Source organism: Chionomys nivalis, chromosome 2 (assembly GCF_950005125.1).
Source record: "Chionomys nivalis chromosome 2, mChiNiv1.1, whole genome shotgun sequence".
In the NCBI taxonomy this organism is placed as follows: domain Eukaryota; kingdom Metazoa; phylum Chordata; class Mammalia; order Rodentia; family Cricetidae; genus Chionomys; species Chionomys nivalis.
This window is the reverse complement of record NC_080087.1, coordinates 688,763-709,015: the sequence shown is the minus strand read 5'-3', so window position 1 is coordinate 709,015 and position 20,253 is coordinate 688,763. Positions and strand designations below refer to the sequence as shown.

Below are 20,253 nucleotides of genomic sequence, written 5' to 3'. Positions count from 1 at the left end.
TTATTTAAATTTCTGGGAGCCCTCTTTCTTTTTCACAAGTCTAAGGACAGCACTTTTCACTTCTTTGTTTCTGAGACTATAAATGAGTGGATTCAGCATAGGGATCACAATTGTATAGAAAACAGAAGCTATTTGATCTTTTCCCAGGGAGTAGGACTTGCTTGGCTTCATATAAGTAAAGATCACAGTTCCATAGAAGACAGTGACCCCCAGGAGATGAGAGGCACAAGTGGAAAAGGCTTTGTGCTTACCTGAAGAAGAATTTATCTTCAAAATTGTAGAGAGAATGGACACATAGGATGAGAATAGAGGGATAAGGGACAGGACTACAGTAATACCAGCTAGAACGAATATGGTGACTTCAGCATCATGGGTATCACTGCAGGACAGGGCTAAAATTGGGAACACATCACAGAAGAAATGATGGATTACCTTGGATTTGCAGAAATTCAAGGTGATTATGCGAAAGACAGTGCCAGAGGAATCCATAGCTCCAATCACGTAGGATACAGAGATGAGAGCATGGCAGCGCCTTGTGGACATAATAACTGGATAGTGTAGGGGATTGCAGATGGCTACATAGCGGTCGTAGGCCATTGAGGAGAGTATAAAGCATTCAGTAACAGCCAAGAGGGCAAAAAGATACAATTGACTGAAGCAGCCCATCAAAGAAATGCTCTTTCTTGAAGTAAGGAGATTCTCTAAGGTTTTAGGTGTTATGACAGTTGAGTAACTGAGGTCAAGAAATGACAAGTGAGTGAGGAAGAAATACATCGGAGTGTGAAGCTGGACATCTAGATGAATGATTAGCATCATGGCTATGTTCCCCAGCACAGTGGCCATGTATATGAAAAGAAAGAGGAGAGAGAGGACTAGCTGGATCTCCTTAGAATCTGTCAATCCCAGAAGCATGAAGTTAAACTCACTTGTGTGGTTCCAGACATTCATAGTTAATTGTTTTAAAATCTGCAGAAATTAAACACAAAACCTACCTGTAATGATTTAAAATGTGTTTCGTATATGCATTTAAAGTCTTTTATTTTAATTGCATTTTCTCTCAAACAATATATTTTTACAATTTGAGGTTGTATAAAATTTAATTGCCCAAATAGACAGATATATAAAGCATCACTTGTGTATTAGTTTATATTGGTTAGCATATTTCACAATGTTAGTGGATCTGGTACTGTTATAAAATAATTCCTTTACACTACAACAAATATTAGCCTCTATAAAATACACCTTATTATCCATTTATTTTATATTAGGTAAATAATTCAAAAATTCAAATAAATGAAGAGAATCTAATACAATTGTGTCTTTGTATATAAGTAGATTTTGAGCATAAATATGACTTAGGGTTCTGTGTCACTGATTTTTATTATATGAGTTTATTAAGCCAATTTAAGTATTGCATTAATAGTAAACAAAGATGCAAAGCAAACCTAATACATCATTAATTCCTTTTTAAAAAATAATTTAAATTATTCTCAGATTAAAAATTAATCACTTCTAATAAAAATATTAATGTTGATAGGATGTTTCTATTATTTGATAGTTCAAAGTCAAAGTTTTCTAAAACTGCAGTATCAGATGATATTTGTTTATTATAGAATCTCATTCCACCAACTACACATCTCTATTCATAAAAATTCTGAGTTACTTATAAAATTAACAAATGATAACTGTGCACAGATATTTTTTATTGGATCATCTGTTTCACTTTAACTTATGTAATCCATTCTGATTTTAAAAATACTTACTGTGAACCAAAATTCATGAGTAATAAGCAAACAAACAAAAACTTCTTTTAATATTCTATGCCCTCCAAATTTTATCTGCTCTTCTTTTTTCAAAATAACATAGGAAATCGACAAAAGGATTGGAAATCATCTGTACTAAATCATTTATTATTCTTTAGGTATTTTTTCCTACATTTTCTCTGAATTCATTATTCATATTGTGAAGATAAATTTAACAACCTAGAAATTTTATGCAGTTCTCTGTGAAATTAAAATGTTCTTGGTAAAGTATGGCCCAAATATGAAGCCCAGGAATTATTGTAGTATTAATAGGTAAGCGGCTTCCTTGCCCTTCTGCCTTATGATTCCAGGTTCTTCATATGTAAGAACAATGAGCATCATGCAACATGTGGTCATCTACAGGGGCCAATTTCCAAGCAAGATTACTTGGCACACTTTCAGAACTGAAGCTCAAAAATAATTGAGTGAGGAAAAGCATGATCACTCTGTCTTTCTGATGCACCAAATTAAATCTATATTCACATATTTTTATGTAGTGTGCATATTAAATTGACTAAATTGCTAAATAATTTCATGATTTACATTTATACAGGCAATAATAAATTAAGTATAATTTATCTAATGTAGAAATTTGACTTTTTCTCTGTTATGTCAGCTACTTCATCAGTATCACTAATTTTTTTTCTTACAATCATTTCAAAATCGGTAAAGGGCAGAAATATTCACAATGCCCATGCATTATTATAGGTACAGTATCACAGCAGTAATCCAAAACTGTTCAGACATTTAAATTTAAATAATAATGCACATCACTTCTCAAACTGGGAAACTAAAACTTAGCTTTATATATTTTTATTCTCTCTCCTCTCTCATGCATTTATATACTTTCAGTGGCTTCCTTTCTTTCTTCTTCTTTCTCTATTTCTTTTCTTTCACTGTTCTTTCCATTTTTACTTGTATCATTTAATTATATTAGCATATATTTATTGTACATACTAATTAAAGTTTTATGAAAAGTTTTCACATGAGTGTATAATGTACTTTATCATACTAGTGCTTTCAGATCCCTCTCCTGTACTGCCTCCTCCATCTTTGTGGTCTTCTTTGTCCTTGCTCATAGTTCCCTGGTTTCCTATATCATTCTTTCTAAATTCTATATATTGTAGAAAAATGTAGTATTTGATGTTGTAATCACAATGTGATGATTCCCCATTTACACTTATTTTCTGATATGCATTAGGCTTTTGTCCATCCAATCTCTGAGAAGTTCATGTGATATATGCCAGATTTTATTTACCCTCTCCTAGTTAGGAGCTGAAATTATGTCCACCTTTCGCTATTTGATTAGCATATAGATAAACCAGCATCTCTATTGTATGATATCTTTATGTGCATATGAAGTAACAATACAGTGATCATTTGCTAATTGTCTTTACTTTTTAATATGTAAACTACATATTAGTTCATAACCTAAATGAACTAATTTACATCCCAATTCCAAATAGCTGTGCATAAAGGAGTATCTATTTCCCACTTTACCAAGCATTTGATGTTTGACTTCTTGATGACAGTCTCTATGACACACTGAGAGTGATCCTCAGTAGAAATTGAATTTACATTCCCGAAACATAGGATGTTAAATTTTTTTATGTAGTTATACACTACCTCTATTTCTTTGGAGAAGTGCTTGCTTTTTTCAGCATGTCTTATGTTGGTAGCTCATGTGGTGTTTTTGTATCTCATATTTTTAATTCTATAAATATTTCCTCAGTCACCTATATATTAAGTTTTTCTCTCATACTGTTTTATAAATCTGGATTTTGTTATTTGTTTTATTTATCTTGCTATCTTTTGAAATAGTTAAGGCCACACATTAAAATAGCACCACCAACAATGTCAGGTAATTATTTTTTAATGCTTTGGACAATTCAACTGGATGAAATGTCTGACTTTGTGTTTAATCTCTATTCTCTTTCTTTAACTCATTTTCCTGAAATTTTTTGATTATACAATGTGTTGACCCACCATTATCATGAGACTCAAACTTTAAAGAAAGAAGGAAATGTTAAAGGTGCTAGTTCCAGGTGGACCAGATCCAAAGATACAAAGAAATCCCATCTCACAAAACCAATAAATAATAATAATAATAATAATAAAGAAAAAGAAAGGTCTATGTTGGAAAACACAAAGGACTGTGTCTGCGTAGTGCATGCAAAGCTTTTCTCTTTTTTAAAATTAAAGCAAATATAATATGAAAGATCATTCACAGTGAAGTTAAGCAAATGACAGAAGAGTGAGGAAATACACCAGGTGTTATATCTTATTATCTCTGGCCATATGAAAAAAGCCAAGGATATTTCTCCTAGGCTTTTATATTTCCCACTGAGATTGTGGGGGAATGACAGGGCATTCCCATTCTGTCCTTGCTTTCAAGTACATTGACTTTCCATGGTTGTGCAATTCTTCCAGAAAGCCACCTTATTGGAAGAACTTTTTGCACTTTGCCACATTCACAGATCAAAGTGAGTTTAGTTTTCTCCCAGATGCTCCAACACCACCATGCTGTTTTCATAACTCTATGTATCATAAGTTTAAATGGGATATGCTTATGCCTTCAACATTACTTTAGGGTTTATCCTCAAGATTTTAATTGATGATACTTTTTTCTATATAATTTTTAGATATTCTTCTAGGTTTTAGTAAGTGTCATTGGAGTTTAATAGAGTTGAATCATTTTTACTATTATGGCTATTTTTAAAATATTAATTCTTTTGAACTATGAGCATGGAAGGTCTTTCATTTTCACATACATTTTCAATTTTGTTCTTAAGTTTGCTGTATATTCCATAATTGTTTCTTGTATACTTTCATATATTCAGTGTTAGTTTTAGCTTCTGGTTTTACAATTAGAAACATGATTATTTTCCTGATATTTTCTATGTCTGTTATTGTAGAAAAGCTACTTATTTATCTATGTATAAAATTAATATCAACCAAATGTAGGTGAATTATGTCATATTTAACAAAAATTTCAAGAAAGTCTTAAAAGTTTGTATTCCCCAAATTAAATAGTCCTTTTTAGTATTTAAGATTAAACTTTATAATTCACTGATACTTTGAAGTTAATCATATTTTAAATATGGGTAGTTATGCTTTGAGCCTTTGTCAGAGAAACTTCTTTTACTGTAGGTAGCTGTTAGTGATGAGACTCTTAACTAGCAGTGGTACCATGTGTAAGAGAGTAACAATGCTCACTGTTAGAATGAACATTGGTAATTACCCTTTTCAAGACTTAACAGATATCTTGGAAAATAGGAAGAAAGAACATAAGGGACAAAGGATAAGGAACAGTGTCATTGGAAGTTGTTTTTTGCATATCACTTGGAATAATATAATCAGAGCATATGTGGACATATCATGTAATTAAGTATGAGAAACTCAGGATCAAACATGGTCAAAGAGAGTCAATATGTACCTTAAACAATTTTTAAATTATTTATAATCAAATATATAAAAATTAGGACCCAGGGTTGAAGAGTTGCTCAGGGCTGAAGAACAATAACTATTCTTTTTGAGGACTTACTTCTGATTCCCCAAAACAATGTGGCAGATAAAAACCACATGAAACACCTATTCAGATCAATCTTCTGTATTATTTGGGCACTTGGTGCACATATAGGCCAAGCATACTAAACACAAAAAAATAAATAATTACATTTAGAAAATATACTGAAACGCCTAACAAATATGGATTCTAGACAGCAAATATACCAGAAAAATCTCCTAGACAAAATTTGTACTGAAAAAAAAATTCAGCCACAATACTTTTTAGTAGAGGAAAATGCCCATATCTAAATAGATTTTAATGTAGGTAAATATTATACTCATTTAGAAGGTGAGTAAAATTGTCAATTTTGCTTTCATGAAAAAATCATTAGTTAAATACTAAGGTGGAGCCAGAACACTTAACTTCAAATATAAAGAGAGCATTCAGGAAACAAAAATTAAGCCAATTTTTTTAATACCAAAATACATAAATTGCTAAATTTTAATGATTCATGTAATCATAAAGATGAGACTTAAATAATCTATTTAGGAAGTGTTATAAATAATTAGTAATTAAATTTCAAACTTGTAAAAAGTAAATATATTTGTAAAGTAACATTGAATGAAAGAAAGGTAACTCAAGAAGCAATTACATAACGTGTACATAAAATTAAAAAGATAAAGAAAATGTTAATATTCATTCTTGAAGAGATAAAGACCTGAAGGCCTAGGAATACTGAGAGAAACTAGACAGGAAAGTTGGCTTCACTGTTGACAACTGGTGGCTGTTAGGATGCACAACCTTCCTTCTGCTGATATCTTCTACTTTAAGACTACAGGGAACTGTAGGAAACAGACCTACAGATGGAACCTTCCATCCCTACTCTTTGAGGCGCTATAATCTCACCACCTCTCTGAGACATGCTTACACAGTGATGGAGGTGGATCATCTTTCTATCTGTTGTTCCATTGGTTAAGTAATAAAGAAACTGCCTTGGCCCCTTTAATAGGACAGAAAATTAGGTAGGCGGAGTAGACAGAACAGAATGCTGGGAGAAAGAAGCCGAGTGAGGAGTCGCCATGATTCTCCCACTCCAGACAGACGCAGGTTAAGATCTTTCCTGGTAAGCCAGCTCATGGTACTACACAGAATATTAGAAATGGGTTAGATCAATATGTAAGAGCTAGCCAATAAGAGGCTGGAACTAATGGGCCAGGCAGTGATTAAAAGAATACAGTTTCCGTGTAATTATTTCAGGGCATAAGCTAGCCATGCGGGCGGCCAGGTGCCGGGGACGCAGCCCTGCCGCTTATATTACAACAGAGTGGCACCCAACGTGCTAATGAACTCCACGTAAAACCTGAGAGGGCTTAAAAAGGAGAGAGAGAGAATTTAAGACAGCTTTTTGCTGTTTGTGGGTTGCATGCGGCAAAGAAATTGTCCTGACTCAGCAACAGGAAAAAACTGGCTGTTTTAAAATTGCCTGCTTTCTGGGCTGTGCCGCCATTGTGATCTCTGTCTGGCTCCTGCAGGAGACAGAGCTTTTGAATGGAGCATTTGGAGTAAAGTGCTATGATTTGTTTGATGGCAACTAGACTCACTGTGTGCCTAAAAGGAAGTCATTTTGTGCTGCGGCTCAGAGGCACAAACAGCTCCACCATGCTACTGGTGCAATGTGCAAGGATCAGAGGCACGAGCGGCTCCGCCATGTTGGACTGGGCGGGGCAAGCAGGCAGTACCTGTTTTTGACCTAGGAATGACACAGCTTAGATTCTTAAGCGCTTAGCGATTTAAAAGCACAAAACAAAGTGCTCCTGGATACTAAAAAATTACAGATTCACAATAGAACTGATTCAGACACTGTTGGATGAATATACGTAAGCTTGAGAGAGAGAAAAAAATATATATAAAGAACAAAGTTAATGTCTTAAAAAAAAGGGTAAAGTCTTTAAAGAGACAGAGTACAGATAGTTGTAGATTAAAAGAAATAAAGAAAAATAAGCCACGTAAAAATGGAAAATTCACAGAGAGTCTGGATACTTTGTATTATTGTGTTTTCTTTAAAATTTTTGACTGTAAAGGAGCTAAATGCAGAGAGACATTTCATTATATGGGCTGCCAAGCGGAACCAGAATGGATATCATAAGGGTATTATGATTTCAGAATATGGGTCTAAGGATATGATGCTTTGGAGAGGGTCTTCTTTTGTTTTCACAGAGGATGAGACTCTGTGGATTGTGTCTATCCCGATATGGTATGATAGACCACGCCCTCCTGAAAGGTTGCTGTGAACACCTTCAGAAAATTACTTCACTCAACTGCCGACTGAGATGACCCTGACACACAGGTTACACCATGAAAGATCTGAATACAGCGCCCCCATTCAGCAGGAAGCAGTTTGGAGAGAAAAAAACTGCGCCCATATTCCCAAATATGGTTTATAAATGTTCTTTTACATTTAAAGGGGGATATGATATAGATATAAATAATTTGCATTGGTATGGATTATAAGGTCAATTTTGTTATGTGTATATGTATTTCTGATCTTGATTAAGGTATTGTGATTGTGTAGTTCATTTAAAAATGTAATGTATAATTAGGAAATATAGGTTGCTAATGGATAATCATCGATAATAGTAAAGCTTGTAGTCATGTTAGTTAGATTTTCTAGATGAGCATAGATATATTTCAGCTAGATAGGCATTCTTCATATCTTTCAAAGACTGCAGAATATGGCATTTAATGTTTTAATAACTTAGGGCTTTTCATGATAATGAGACACGTCTGCTCCTGGCAGCACCAATCTACTTCAAGAGGAAGATGGGCACCGAAGAGGCTCCTTAAGGAGTTTGATAGCCATTTGGGCAAGAAACTGCTCTTGCCTGGACTGTTGCATAAACTGGACACAGAGAACCCACAGAAAGAGGACTGCTGAACTTGCCTAAAGGTGAGATGGTTTTTCGGGGTTCCTGACTCATGAGTCTGCGAGACATTCTGCAAGACACAGCAAAAAGTGACTGAACTGTCTTTGGAATTTCCTGCTTGATGAAAATGTCTGCTAGATACTATGGACCTGAAGGCTGAAGATGGATGCCCCAACAGTACAAAAGAACTTTGGGTGACTGTCCAGGCAACAAGATGTCTCTGTCATTTCTAGAATTTTGGATTTCTTGTTTACTTAGGTAATATTATATCCTTCTGGAGTCTTTGATGGAGTTGAAGAATGGTTAGTTATAGTTTTCCTTAGTTATGATAAGAGATAAAATAGATATAAATATTGTAACTGTAATTCTTGCTTGATAACTATTTTGTTATATGTAATCTTACTATGTTAAAGTGAAAGCCATTTTTTGTTTAAACAGAAAAAGGGGAAATGATGGAGGTGGGTCATCTTTCTATCTGTTGTTTCATTGGTTAAGTAATAAAGAAACTGCCTTGGCCCCTTTAATAGGACAGAAAATTAGGTAGGCGGAGTAGACAGAACAGAATGCTGGGAGAAAGAAGCCGAGTGAGGAGTCGCCATGATTCTCCCACTCCAGACAGACGCAGGTTAAGATCTTTCCTGGTAAGCCAGCTCATGGTACTACACAGAATATTAGAAATGGGTTAGATCAATATGTAAGAGCTAGCCAATAAGAGGCTGGAACTAATGGGCCAGGCAGTGATTAAAAGAATACAGTTTCCGTGTAATTATTTCAGGGCATAAGCTAGCCATGCGGGCGGCTGGGTGCCGGGGACGCAGCCCCGCCGCTCATATTACTACAACACAGTCTCTGCTTCCTCAGAGAAACAGTGATCCTTTAGTTGATCTGATCAAAGGGACATTCTGCTTCTGCTGAGGTCTGTCAGCATTTTATTACTCCTGGGTCTACTCGGTTAATCCCAACAAAACTTTTGGTATGATCTGCATGCTATCCCTCTCTTCTTGATGACTTTCCTTCTCTACCCTCACACATCTTCTCTTTTGTAAGACTCACCACTTTAGAATCATGGCTGTTTGTGAGATCAGTGTGATGTAACAGCAGTCCTGATTTGAATCATCCAGATTTTTTGGTGAATTATTTAAATTAAGCTTGGGTCAATTCCACATCTACCCTCTCTTCACTATCTTCTGACTTCATCAGCAAAGACTCTTTGTCGATTGTCTTTTAGACTGAATCTTCCAGGATTTCATTGAGAAGGCAAGGACTAGACAATGTCTGAAGGCTCCCCAGACTTAGATCCTCTCCTGAATTCTAGGAATTCCTCAACTTTGCTCTCAAGTTATGCCACCTGATTTCCACACACAGGACACACCCCAAACTAAAAATCAGGCTAGGTACTGTGAACTCTCTTCTGCTCAGGATAATGACAGGGCAAACAAATGTAGCATTCCACTTGTTTTATGAGATAGTTCAAAATGGTTTGCACCCAAGGACACTTTTGGTGTGCATAATATTAACCCTCATAAATTTATGTCTTGCCAACATCAGATCTGCTACTCTTGGGCAGCTTTCCCTTCAGATCTGGGCCCAATATTGATTTTAAAAAACCACCTGGCCTAAATTCAATGCTTTCAACTTCTAAAAACTGATCAACTTACATAAGTTAATAGATAAAATGGCAAAAAAATAAAAGAAATCTAAATGTTTCTATTGTCAAGTCTCTGCTTTATCCTTATTTCTATATTTCTGTCCTTCCCTTATCTGTCCATTTCTTTTTTTTTTGTTTTCTTTTTTTTCTTTTTTTTTATTTGTCCATTTCTGATCTTCAGATTTTACCAACTCAAATATCTAAACCTAGATCTCTCTCTCAGATGATAAGTCCCTTCCTTATTAACATAAAAGTATATTATTAGCAAATTTTCTTGTGCTGTTTAAGCTAACAGAAACGTGAGACTTGGTGGAATATGACCTTTCAACTCCGTAAGCAAAGTCCTTTAAACAGTGTCCAGGGCAGTCTAGCCCCTCGATGCTACAACGGGGAAAAGGAAAAAATGTTATCCAACACTTTCCTCCATTCTGGACCTGGGCAGTTCACATTCCTTAGGAGTGATTTCTCAAGTTATCTTTATCACTTCTACAATGTGAGAGTCATCTATCTAGTCTTGTGAGTTATGTCACTCTGTCATGTACCCATGGCCCACACCATTTGAGTTGAGACTATGAAAACCCTTATGTTTTGTGTTTTTTTTTCCACTTTGCTCTTTTAGGCTTATCAGCCTAGGACCTCAATACCATCTAACTCTATACCCATACTACCCTGCCTAATTAAAATAGCATTAAAAGAAAAGGGGGATTGCATTACTATATGGGGGATATAATCTTGAAAACTAACATGCGCTTCCTTCTCATTTTGGCTGGTTGACCTCATCAAGGTGGAATTAAGCATATGCTGTGGCTGACCACGTTACTAATAATATCTTAAAAGGGCAACTGTCATATAACTTCACACCATCTTGGTTACTGTGACTACATGGCCCAAACCAAATTGGTGACACTCATAAAGTTTCACAGGACAGGTCTTTCTCTACAGCCTTCCTCTAAACACCATCATTTCATCTCTACTGACAACTCCTGTAGATACTGCCTGGTAACTTGCTGACCAACGTGGGCAGATAGACTGCGTTCACATTCACTTCCACACTCACAACAATTTATGCAGTCTTATTCACAGCTTCTTATTAAACTATCTGAAGTGGATTCTCTTCTCTGTCCCCATTTCAATTAGTCTACATAGATCCTGGTAACACATCTACCTGTTCTCTTGTCTGTTGAGGCTCTCAGCCCACAACCCTTACCCATTCCCATTACTTAATGATAGCTCCCCATATCTAGAAGCTCTTTCTACACATATCCAAAAATATATAAAAATATTAGAAGGAAGAAATCCTGTAAGGCTGCATAATGATGTTTCTAGAAGCTCTGTATTATTAATGTTGTGTGGAATATACAGCTAAGAGTCATTGGGTATAGATGCCCCAGAGGCTTCAAAACCAATATAGGTTTTTCCTACTCCTCTTCATTGTCCACCTGAATTAGATGATAACACCATATTACTAGAGACTACCTAGGCCCCACAATATACAATATGGAATAATAAAGCTATTATTGTTCTGAATAACGTCTCTATGCTTGCCAACTGGAAATATCAGTTAAATGCAGCTAATTCCTGTGCACAGGATAATCCTAGAACATATCTGCCTCAAGTGATGTGACAGACTTTGCTGACTTTCTATGGAAGATGTCATCATCTCTGAGGAATGGATGGGGGATGGAGAGGAGAACACTAAACAAAGAGGGAGAGGTAACTGGGATTGGTATACAAAATCATAGAAGATTGTTTAAAAAATAATAAAATTTCTATTTAATGGAAGTGTTTCTTCTGAAATTCAGGAATGTTTTTGCTTTTTCTCAGGAAATGAGCTCCTATAAAGAGAGGCACGAAGGAATCTGAGCACATGGACATTGCGACATGCCCTTCCTTGCTGTGCCACCAGTTGATCACATTTATTAGTTCATTCACAAATATTCTCTTGACAATTCTTCATAAAATATAAAGAAAAACATATAAATACTAATGTCACATAAAAAGTTTAATAAAACAATATTGTTTTTCTCTCCTAATTTTATTTTCAAATGTACAAAAACTAATGAAGCTGAAAGAAATATTCCTCATTTGTGATTAATAATCCACACTTACATGTACTCTACAAGACATTGAGCCCATTTAGTCACACATATCATTTTATGTAGGTCTTGTAAGTATTCCAAAATATATATTTGGCATCACTACTTACTACAGAAAACAGTACCCAAAATAATTTTTTTTCAACTAAATCTCATAAGACTGGCTTCAGGATTAAAACTTAGCTTTCAAGGCTTCATAGACTTTTATTTTAAGTGTATTATATTAGAATGAAGGAAAGAACAGATGTTCTCTCTGACACCTCTGCTATTCATTCTACAGACCATTCTGTACGAATTATTGTAGGTCTTAAGTAAGTCAGAAGACAGAAAAAGAGGAAAAACGGAATTTCTTTTTCCAATATTTGGCTCTTAAGATTGCTCAGAGGTTAAGTCCTGCTCTTACAGAGTGTTATATACTGCTCTCAGGACACATGGAGCCCACAACCATTCATAACTTCAATTACAGGGTGTCTGATCTCCTCTTACATGGAGAGAGCTACAAGAATGTATAGCATATATATGCATCTAGGCAAAACATTCAACATTTAAAATAAAAAGAGTAAAAGGTAGTGGTGTTTAGCCTCTTGCTTCTGGCCAAAATTTCATTTGAAAGTAAGATGAAGAGAATGAGACATCAAGCCAAGTGTGGACAATTACCTGTAACTTTCAGGCTAAAAATAAAGGAAAGAATGAGTTTAGTTACATAGATCTAAGGCAGAGAATTTGCCACATGTCTAAGTTTCAATGTTCATTTACCTATAGAGAAAAAAGAAAAACAAAACTATATTTATAAATTTTATATTGTAAGAAAATATAGCACAAATACTTGAAAAGGAGAATATGATCTATGTTATATTAGGGGTTATATTAGAGATTATTGTATACCTGACTGTTGTTGTATGTACCTTGAATCCAAGCTCTTGAGAGGCAGAGGCATAGTAAAAAATTAAGTAAACTGGTGATTTTACATAATATGATTTTATTTATACATTAAACTTAAGGTATAATTTTAAAACTCCATATTAGCATCCTAAACTAAGAAATTACTATTCTTACATCTTACATCTCCTGCAAGAAGTGGCTTGTTTGTCCCAGCCTCCCAAAACCATAATAATCAGACAGAAACTGTATCAATTATATCACTGCTTGGCCCTTTGGCTCTGGCTTTTTATTAGCTAACTTTTACATTTTAATTTAACCCATTTCTATTAATCTGTAGATAACTACAAGGTCATGGCCTATCAAAAATTTGCTACATCTGTCTCCAGCAGCAGATCCATGGTGTCCCCTGACTCCACCCCTCTTTCTCATAGCAATCAATCCAATACTCCCTGCCTATCTCAGTTCTGCCTTATCAACAGGCCAAGGAAGTTTCTTTATTCATTAATGGTAATCACAGCACACAGAGGGAACTCCCACATTACTTCCCCTTTTCTGTTTAAATAAAATAGAAAGTTATAACTATAACATGGCAAAATCACATATAAAAAACAGGTATCAAACAAGAATTACAGTTACATTATTTATATCTACTTTATCATTTATCATAACTAAGGAAAATTATAATTATAACTATAAATTCTTCAACTCTATCAAAGACTCCAGAAAGATATAATATTACCTAAGTAAACAGGAAGTGCATTGTAAGCAACTTCTAAAACTCTAGAATTGACAGAGACATCTTGCTGCCTGGACAGTCACCCAAAGTTTTTCAGTACCGTTGGGGCATCCATCTTCAGCCAACAAGCACATAGTATCCAGCAGACTTGTCCATGAAACAGGAAATTTCAAAGGCAGTTCTGCCTATATTGTCAGTTTGTCAGTCATTTTCTTCTGTGTCCTGCAGAATGTAATGCAGACTCTTTCATGAAGCAGGAACCCCGAAGGATCGTCTCACCTTTAGACAAGTTCAGAAGTCATTTCTCTTTGGATCCTGTATGTCCAGATAAGCAGTCCCGGCAAGAGCAGTTTCTTGCCCAAATGGCTAGCAGACTCCAAAAGGAGCCTCTTCAATGTCCATCTTCCTCTTGAAGTAGCTGGTGCTGCTAGAAGCAGATTATTTCATTGTCATGAAGAGTTCTAAATTTTTAAAACATTTAAATGCCATATTCTGAAGGTCTCTGAATGATTTAAAGAATACGTATCTAACTGAAATATATCTCTATACATTTAGAAAATCTAACTAGCATGACTGCAAGCTTGACTATTATTGATGATTATCTATTAACCTAAATTTTTAAATTATACATTACATTTTTAAAAATGAACTACACAATCACAAACCCTTGGTCAAGAGCAGAAATATACATTATACAAGATTGACCATAAATTTGTATCAATTAACTAAGATCCATACCAATGCAAATCTCTATAGCATATCCACCTTTAAATATAAACAAACATTTATAGGCAATATTTGGGAATATTGATGCAGTTATTTCCAAACAGCTTCCTTCTGTTTATTGAGTAAAGTAATTTTTGAGGGTATTTTTGGGGTGTTCATGGTGACCTTTCGGGCGGCCTTGGTCCATAAAACCATATTTGTCTGGTAGCAATCTACGGCTCTCATCTTCTGTGAAAATAAAGAAGAATCTCTTTCCCAAAGTAACATATCCTTATACTCACATTTTGGAATCAAGATACCTTTATGTTGGTTTAACTCATCAGTCCATACAAAGAAATGACTCTCTTCACTTGGCTCATTCACAGTCAAAGTGTCAAAGATAATGCAATAATATACATAATTAAGACTCTCAGCCGGGCGGTGGTGGCGCACATCTTTAATCCCAGCAATCGGGAGGCAGAGGCAGGTGAATCTCTGTGAGTTCGAGACCAGCCTGGTCTACAAGAGCTAGTTCCAGGACAGGCTCCAAAGCCACAGAGAAACCCTGTCTCGAAAAAAAAAAAAAAAAAAAGACTCTCTGTAAATTTTTCATTTGATTTAGCTGATTTAGCTTATTTTTCTTTATGTACTCTGTCTCTTTAAAGACTTTACTGTTTTTAACCATTTACTTCTTTTTATAATTTTCTATACTCTTTTTCTTCTATCTCCCAATCCTACATACATTTAGCCAACACTGTGACCCACTTATGCGTCTTTTTTATCTGAGAATAAGTGACAGCTGAGCTCTCAGTCCTAATAAGACATCGACATCACCCCCTTACAAGGTCCACATAACGCTGAAGAAGACAGGCAGCTGGGGGGTCGAGTAGAGTAATATGAAACAAACACTGTTTTTTGTCATGTCATGGATGTCACAATGATGAATGTAAAGCAGCTGTGGCTACTTGCGCAGGTCCTAGAAACACACATACATACGTTCACAAGCTGAAACGTAGTCTTACCAGTAATTGGAAAAACATGAAGAAAATAAGAGGGAAATGATAGCAGGGGCTAATACAGTGAAAATACTGTGTATGCGTTACTGATGTCCTTTTCAGAGATGAGCACTCATTGTAAATTACTCACTGTATTAATGATTATCCCACTAATGACAGAGACTTCCCTGATCAAATCTAAGAGTAGAAATAGGTCTATGATTATAAATATACATTGTACACAAGAAATATATCAGTGAAAAGATATTCTAGTGATGAAATCGGGAATGTCTTTACATTCCTTGAAATAGGTTACAAACTATTAAGTTATATCTGCATTAAAAAGATTTCAATAAAAAAAGTATTTAAAAATAAATGTGTATTAAATACCACCAACAAAATAAGACAGAAAATGAGGAAAATATATGGAATGAGGCATATTGAAATTCTAAATAAAACAAACTAGAAAATATTTAAAGGAAATATTTATTAAATGTTTTATCATTTATCACAAACATAAACCAATAGTAGTAACAAAAGTATAAATTATAGACAAAACAGGTGATGCAGAAAATATGAGACAAGGTTCATAGTACAATGCAAGTCTATGAAAGAGATAAAACAGGGAAATATCTAATATATGGATGAACTGGAATGCTTCCATTTGTGAAAAAAAGCACAGAAGAGTATATAGGGAAATTTAGTAAATAAACAAGATGCTAATTTAATAGATAAATATTTAAGAAATATCAATTATAAATGCATAATTAATATCTCTATAACTATAAGAGAACATGAACTGGAGTGCTTGCATTTGTGAAAATAAGCACAGTAGAATATATTTGGAAGTGTAGTAAATAAACATAATCCTAAATTAATAGATAAATATTTAATAAATATAAAATATAAATGTATAAATTCTATCTCTATAACTATAAGAGATCAACAAAGTTAAATACTATGAGTGTGGCACTACATTTTTCTAAAACAATGCTTAAATAAAATATACATTAAACAGAAATAATATGATATATGCATTTAACTCTGAAAATAAATTTAATACTCTATCTAAAAAATGATTATGACTTACAACAAAATATAAATTTATAGCCAATATTTTGCCTTAGGGTGTTTCCTTTATATAATACAATAAAGACTGTCAATCCTTTAATTCAAAGATTTATTTAAACATTTTACAAATGTAAAATAATAAGATAAAAGTCAGTGAAACAGTATTAGGAAAGTATTTTTGTGTTATTGCGTATGACCTGATGCTTTAAAATTTAGCAGCTGCACACACACTTGTTATTACTGTACCGAGAAATCTGACTTGATGTGTGTGTATGATAAGAGCTCTAAAGGAATGAAGATAAGAAGTAAGATCTTAGGCCACACACTGAGAATATGTTTAGTACACAACTTATATTCACAAATATGGTCAAGCATTTGACTTTTAAGTGAATGAAAAAAGTTACAAAAAATGTAGAGGAAATGACATGCATTTGTTATGTTACAGTATATAAAAGTACAATCAAGCTATTGATTGATAAGAATGTGGAAATATGTGTTAATAACTATTACAGTGCTTCTTTTCCTTAACAACCTTAAAGATTTTCCATATTGTCACCAATATTACAATATACCAGTTTGTTATCATGTAATTTTACTTAAAATATTTAACCCAAATCTAAATTGTAGGTCTATTGATTTCACTTCCAGTTATTTGAATAATTGTGACTAATAGATAAGAGTTTAAATATCTGTAAATATTCTTCAAACCAACTACGGATAAAATTTAACAATATTTTTGAATTATAATAAGCAGAGATTTTCATTTTCATTGATGTGTTATTTCCATTTTGTTATCACATTGTCATCTGATTATTATTTATTTTATGCAACTGAGGAAAATAAGGATTAAAATGTCACTCACTTACTAGTGATAAGATCAATAATAAAATCTTCCATATTACAAAGAAAATGACTTTTGAAAATGTTAATGAGTCAGTGTTTGTGCCCTAAATCATATATCTAACATTTGGTAATATATTAAGTACTATATAGGCTTAAGAAATTCAAGCATATTTTATCAAAATATCTGTTATTTGACCTGATAATATCAAATATTTAGAGCATGGGTTTCATATTCATGTCCTGATTTTCAATAATGACAAAGACTTTTAAAGTCCCATTCTGAAAAATGCCTAAACTTTGATCGTGGAAGGGAAACTCTACATAAAAAGAGAAAAAAAGAAACAAATATGGCAGTTTCAAGCAGAGAGAGAATGTAAAGAAGTGATCAATAGCCTAGCAGTGGTGGTGCACACCTTTAATCCCAGCCCTTGAAAGAGAGAGGCAGTAGGACCTTTGTGTGTTTGAGGTGAGTTCCAGGACAGCCAAGGCCACACTGCCTCCAAAACAAAAGTAAACAAACAAACAAAAAACCAAGCAAACAAAAAAGTGATGTGATCACTAGGAAAAGAGAAATGTTTAAATATCTAACAACATTATTATTTAAATTTCTGTGAGTCCTCTCCTTTTTTCATAAGTCTAATGACAGCACTTTTCACTTCTTTGTTTCTGAGACTATAAATGAGTGGATTCAGCATGGGGATCACAATTGTATAAAAAACAGAAGCTACTTGATCCTTTCCCAGGGAGTAGGACTTACTAGGCTTCATATAAGTAAAGATCACAGTTCCATAGAAGACAGTGACCCCCAGGAGATGAGAGGCACAAGTGGAAAAGGCTTTGTGCTTACCTGAAGAAGAATTTATCTTCAAAATTGTAGAGAGAATGGACATATAGGATGAGGATATAGTGATAAGGGACAGGACTACAGTAATACCAGCTAAAATGAATATGGAGACTTCAGCATCATGGGTATCACTGCAGGACAGGGCTAAAATTGGGAATGCATCACAAAAGAAATGATTGATTACCTTAGATTTGCAGAAATTCAGTGTGCTCATGGGAAAGACAGTGCTAGAGGAATCCATAGCTCCAATCACATAGGATACAGTGATTAGAGCATGGCAGCGCCTTGTGGACATAATAACTGGATAGTGTAAGGGATTACAGATGGCTACATAGCGGTCATAGGCCATGGAAGACAGTATAAAACATTCAGTACCTGCCAAGACGCCAAAAAAGTACATTTGAATGAAGCAGCCCATGAAGGAAATGCTCTTTCTGGAAGTCAGCAGGTTCTCTAAGGTTTTAGGTGTGATGACAGTTGAGTAAACGAGGTCAAGGAATGACAAGTGGGTGAGGAAAAAATACATCGGAGTGTGAAGCTGGACATCTAGACGAATGATTAGCATCATGCCTATGTTCCCCAGCACAGTGGCCATGTATATAAAGAGAAAGAGTGCAGAGAGGGCTAGCTGGATCTCCTTGGAATCTGTCAATCCCATAAGTATAAAGTTAGGCTCATTTGTTTGATTCCAGGCATTCATGGTTAATGGTTCGAAAATCTCCAGAAGTTAAACACAATATTTAACCTGAAAGATTTAAAATGTTTTGTGTATATGCATTCAAAACTCTTTTATTCTAATTATGTTTTCTCTCAAACAATATTATTTTACACATTGAGGTTGTATAAAATTTATTTGCCCAAATAGACAGATATATAAAGCATCACTTCTTTATGTTCTTATACTGGTTATCATACTTCACAATGTTCGTGGAACCGATACTCTTATAAAATAATTCCTTTAGGCTACAACAAATATTAGCCTCTATAAACTACGACATATCATCCATTTCTTTTATATTAGGTAAATAATGCAAAAAGATCAAATAAAAGAAAAGAATACAATATAATTGTGTCTATTTATATAAATAAATTTTTGAGCCCAAATTCTACTTATGATTCTGTGTCCCTAATTTTTATTACTTGTTAATTAAACCAAATTTAAATATTGCAATTCTGGGTTACTTATAAGATTAACAAATGATACATGTACAGAGATATTTCGTTTCACTTTAACTTATCTAATCCATTCTGATATTAAAAATACTTACTGTGAACCAAAATTCATGAGGAATAAGCAAACAAACAAATCCTCTTTTAATATTCTATGCCCCAAAATTTTATCTGCTCTTCTTTTTTTCAAAATAACATAGAAAATCTACATAAGGACTGGAAAACATCTCTACTAAATTAAAACATTTATTTTCCTTTAGGTATTTGTTCCAACATTTTCTCTGAATTCATTATTCATATTGTGAAGATGAATTTAACATTCCAGAAATTTTATGCTGTTTTTTGTGAAATGAATTTTTTTTTGGTAAAATATGGCCCAAATGAAGTGCAGGAATTATTGTGATATAAACCGGTGAGTCGCTGCCTGGCTTGTTTGCTTGAGGATTCCAGCTTCTTCATATGTAAGAAAAATGAGCGTCACGCAACATGTGGTCATCTACAGGGGCCAATTTCCAAGCACGATTCCTTGGCACAGTTTCAGAACTAAAGTGCAAGAACAAATTGAGTCAGGAAAACCATGATCACTCTGTTCTTTCTGATGCACCAAATTAAATATATGTGCACATATTTTTATGTATCATACATATTAAATTTATTGAATTGCTTAATAATTTCATAATGTACATTTGTATATGGCAATAATCAATTAAGTATATTTTATCTACTGTGGAAAGACAAATTTTTCTGTGATATGTCAGTTACTTCATCAGTATTACTTATTTTTCTCATACAATCATTTCATAATTGATAAAGCACAGAAATGTTCTCTATTCCCATGCGTTATTGTACCAGTGCAGCAGAAACTCAAGACTGCTCAGATATGTAAATTTAAATAATAATGCACATCACTTCTGACATTGGAACACTAAAACTTTCCTTTTTATATTTTTATTCTCTCTCCTCTTTCATGAATTTATTTACCTTTACTGCCTCCCTTTCTTTCCTCTTCTTTCTCTATTTCTGAACTAT

General features: G+C 34.1%; 2 protein-coding genes across 2 annotated transcripts; both read right to left on the bottom strand.

The window, feature by feature from the left end:
• LOC130870202 (olfactory receptor 8H1-like) lies at positions 1–948 on the bottom strand. The gene has a single exon (XM_057762811.1). It carries the CDS (start codon positions 946–948, stop codon positions 1–3), a length of 948 nt encoding a protein of 315 aa, XP_057618794.1.
• A 16,858-nt stretch (positions 949–17,806) lies between these two features.
• On the bottom strand, positions 17,807–18,754 carry LOC130870169 (olfactory receptor 8H1-like). The gene has a single exon (XM_057762773.1). It carries the CDS (start codon positions 18,752–18,754, stop codon positions 17,807–17,809), a length of 948 nt encoding a protein of 315 aa, XP_057618756.1.
• Between the last annotated feature and the right edge of the window lie 1,499 nt (positions 18,755–20,253).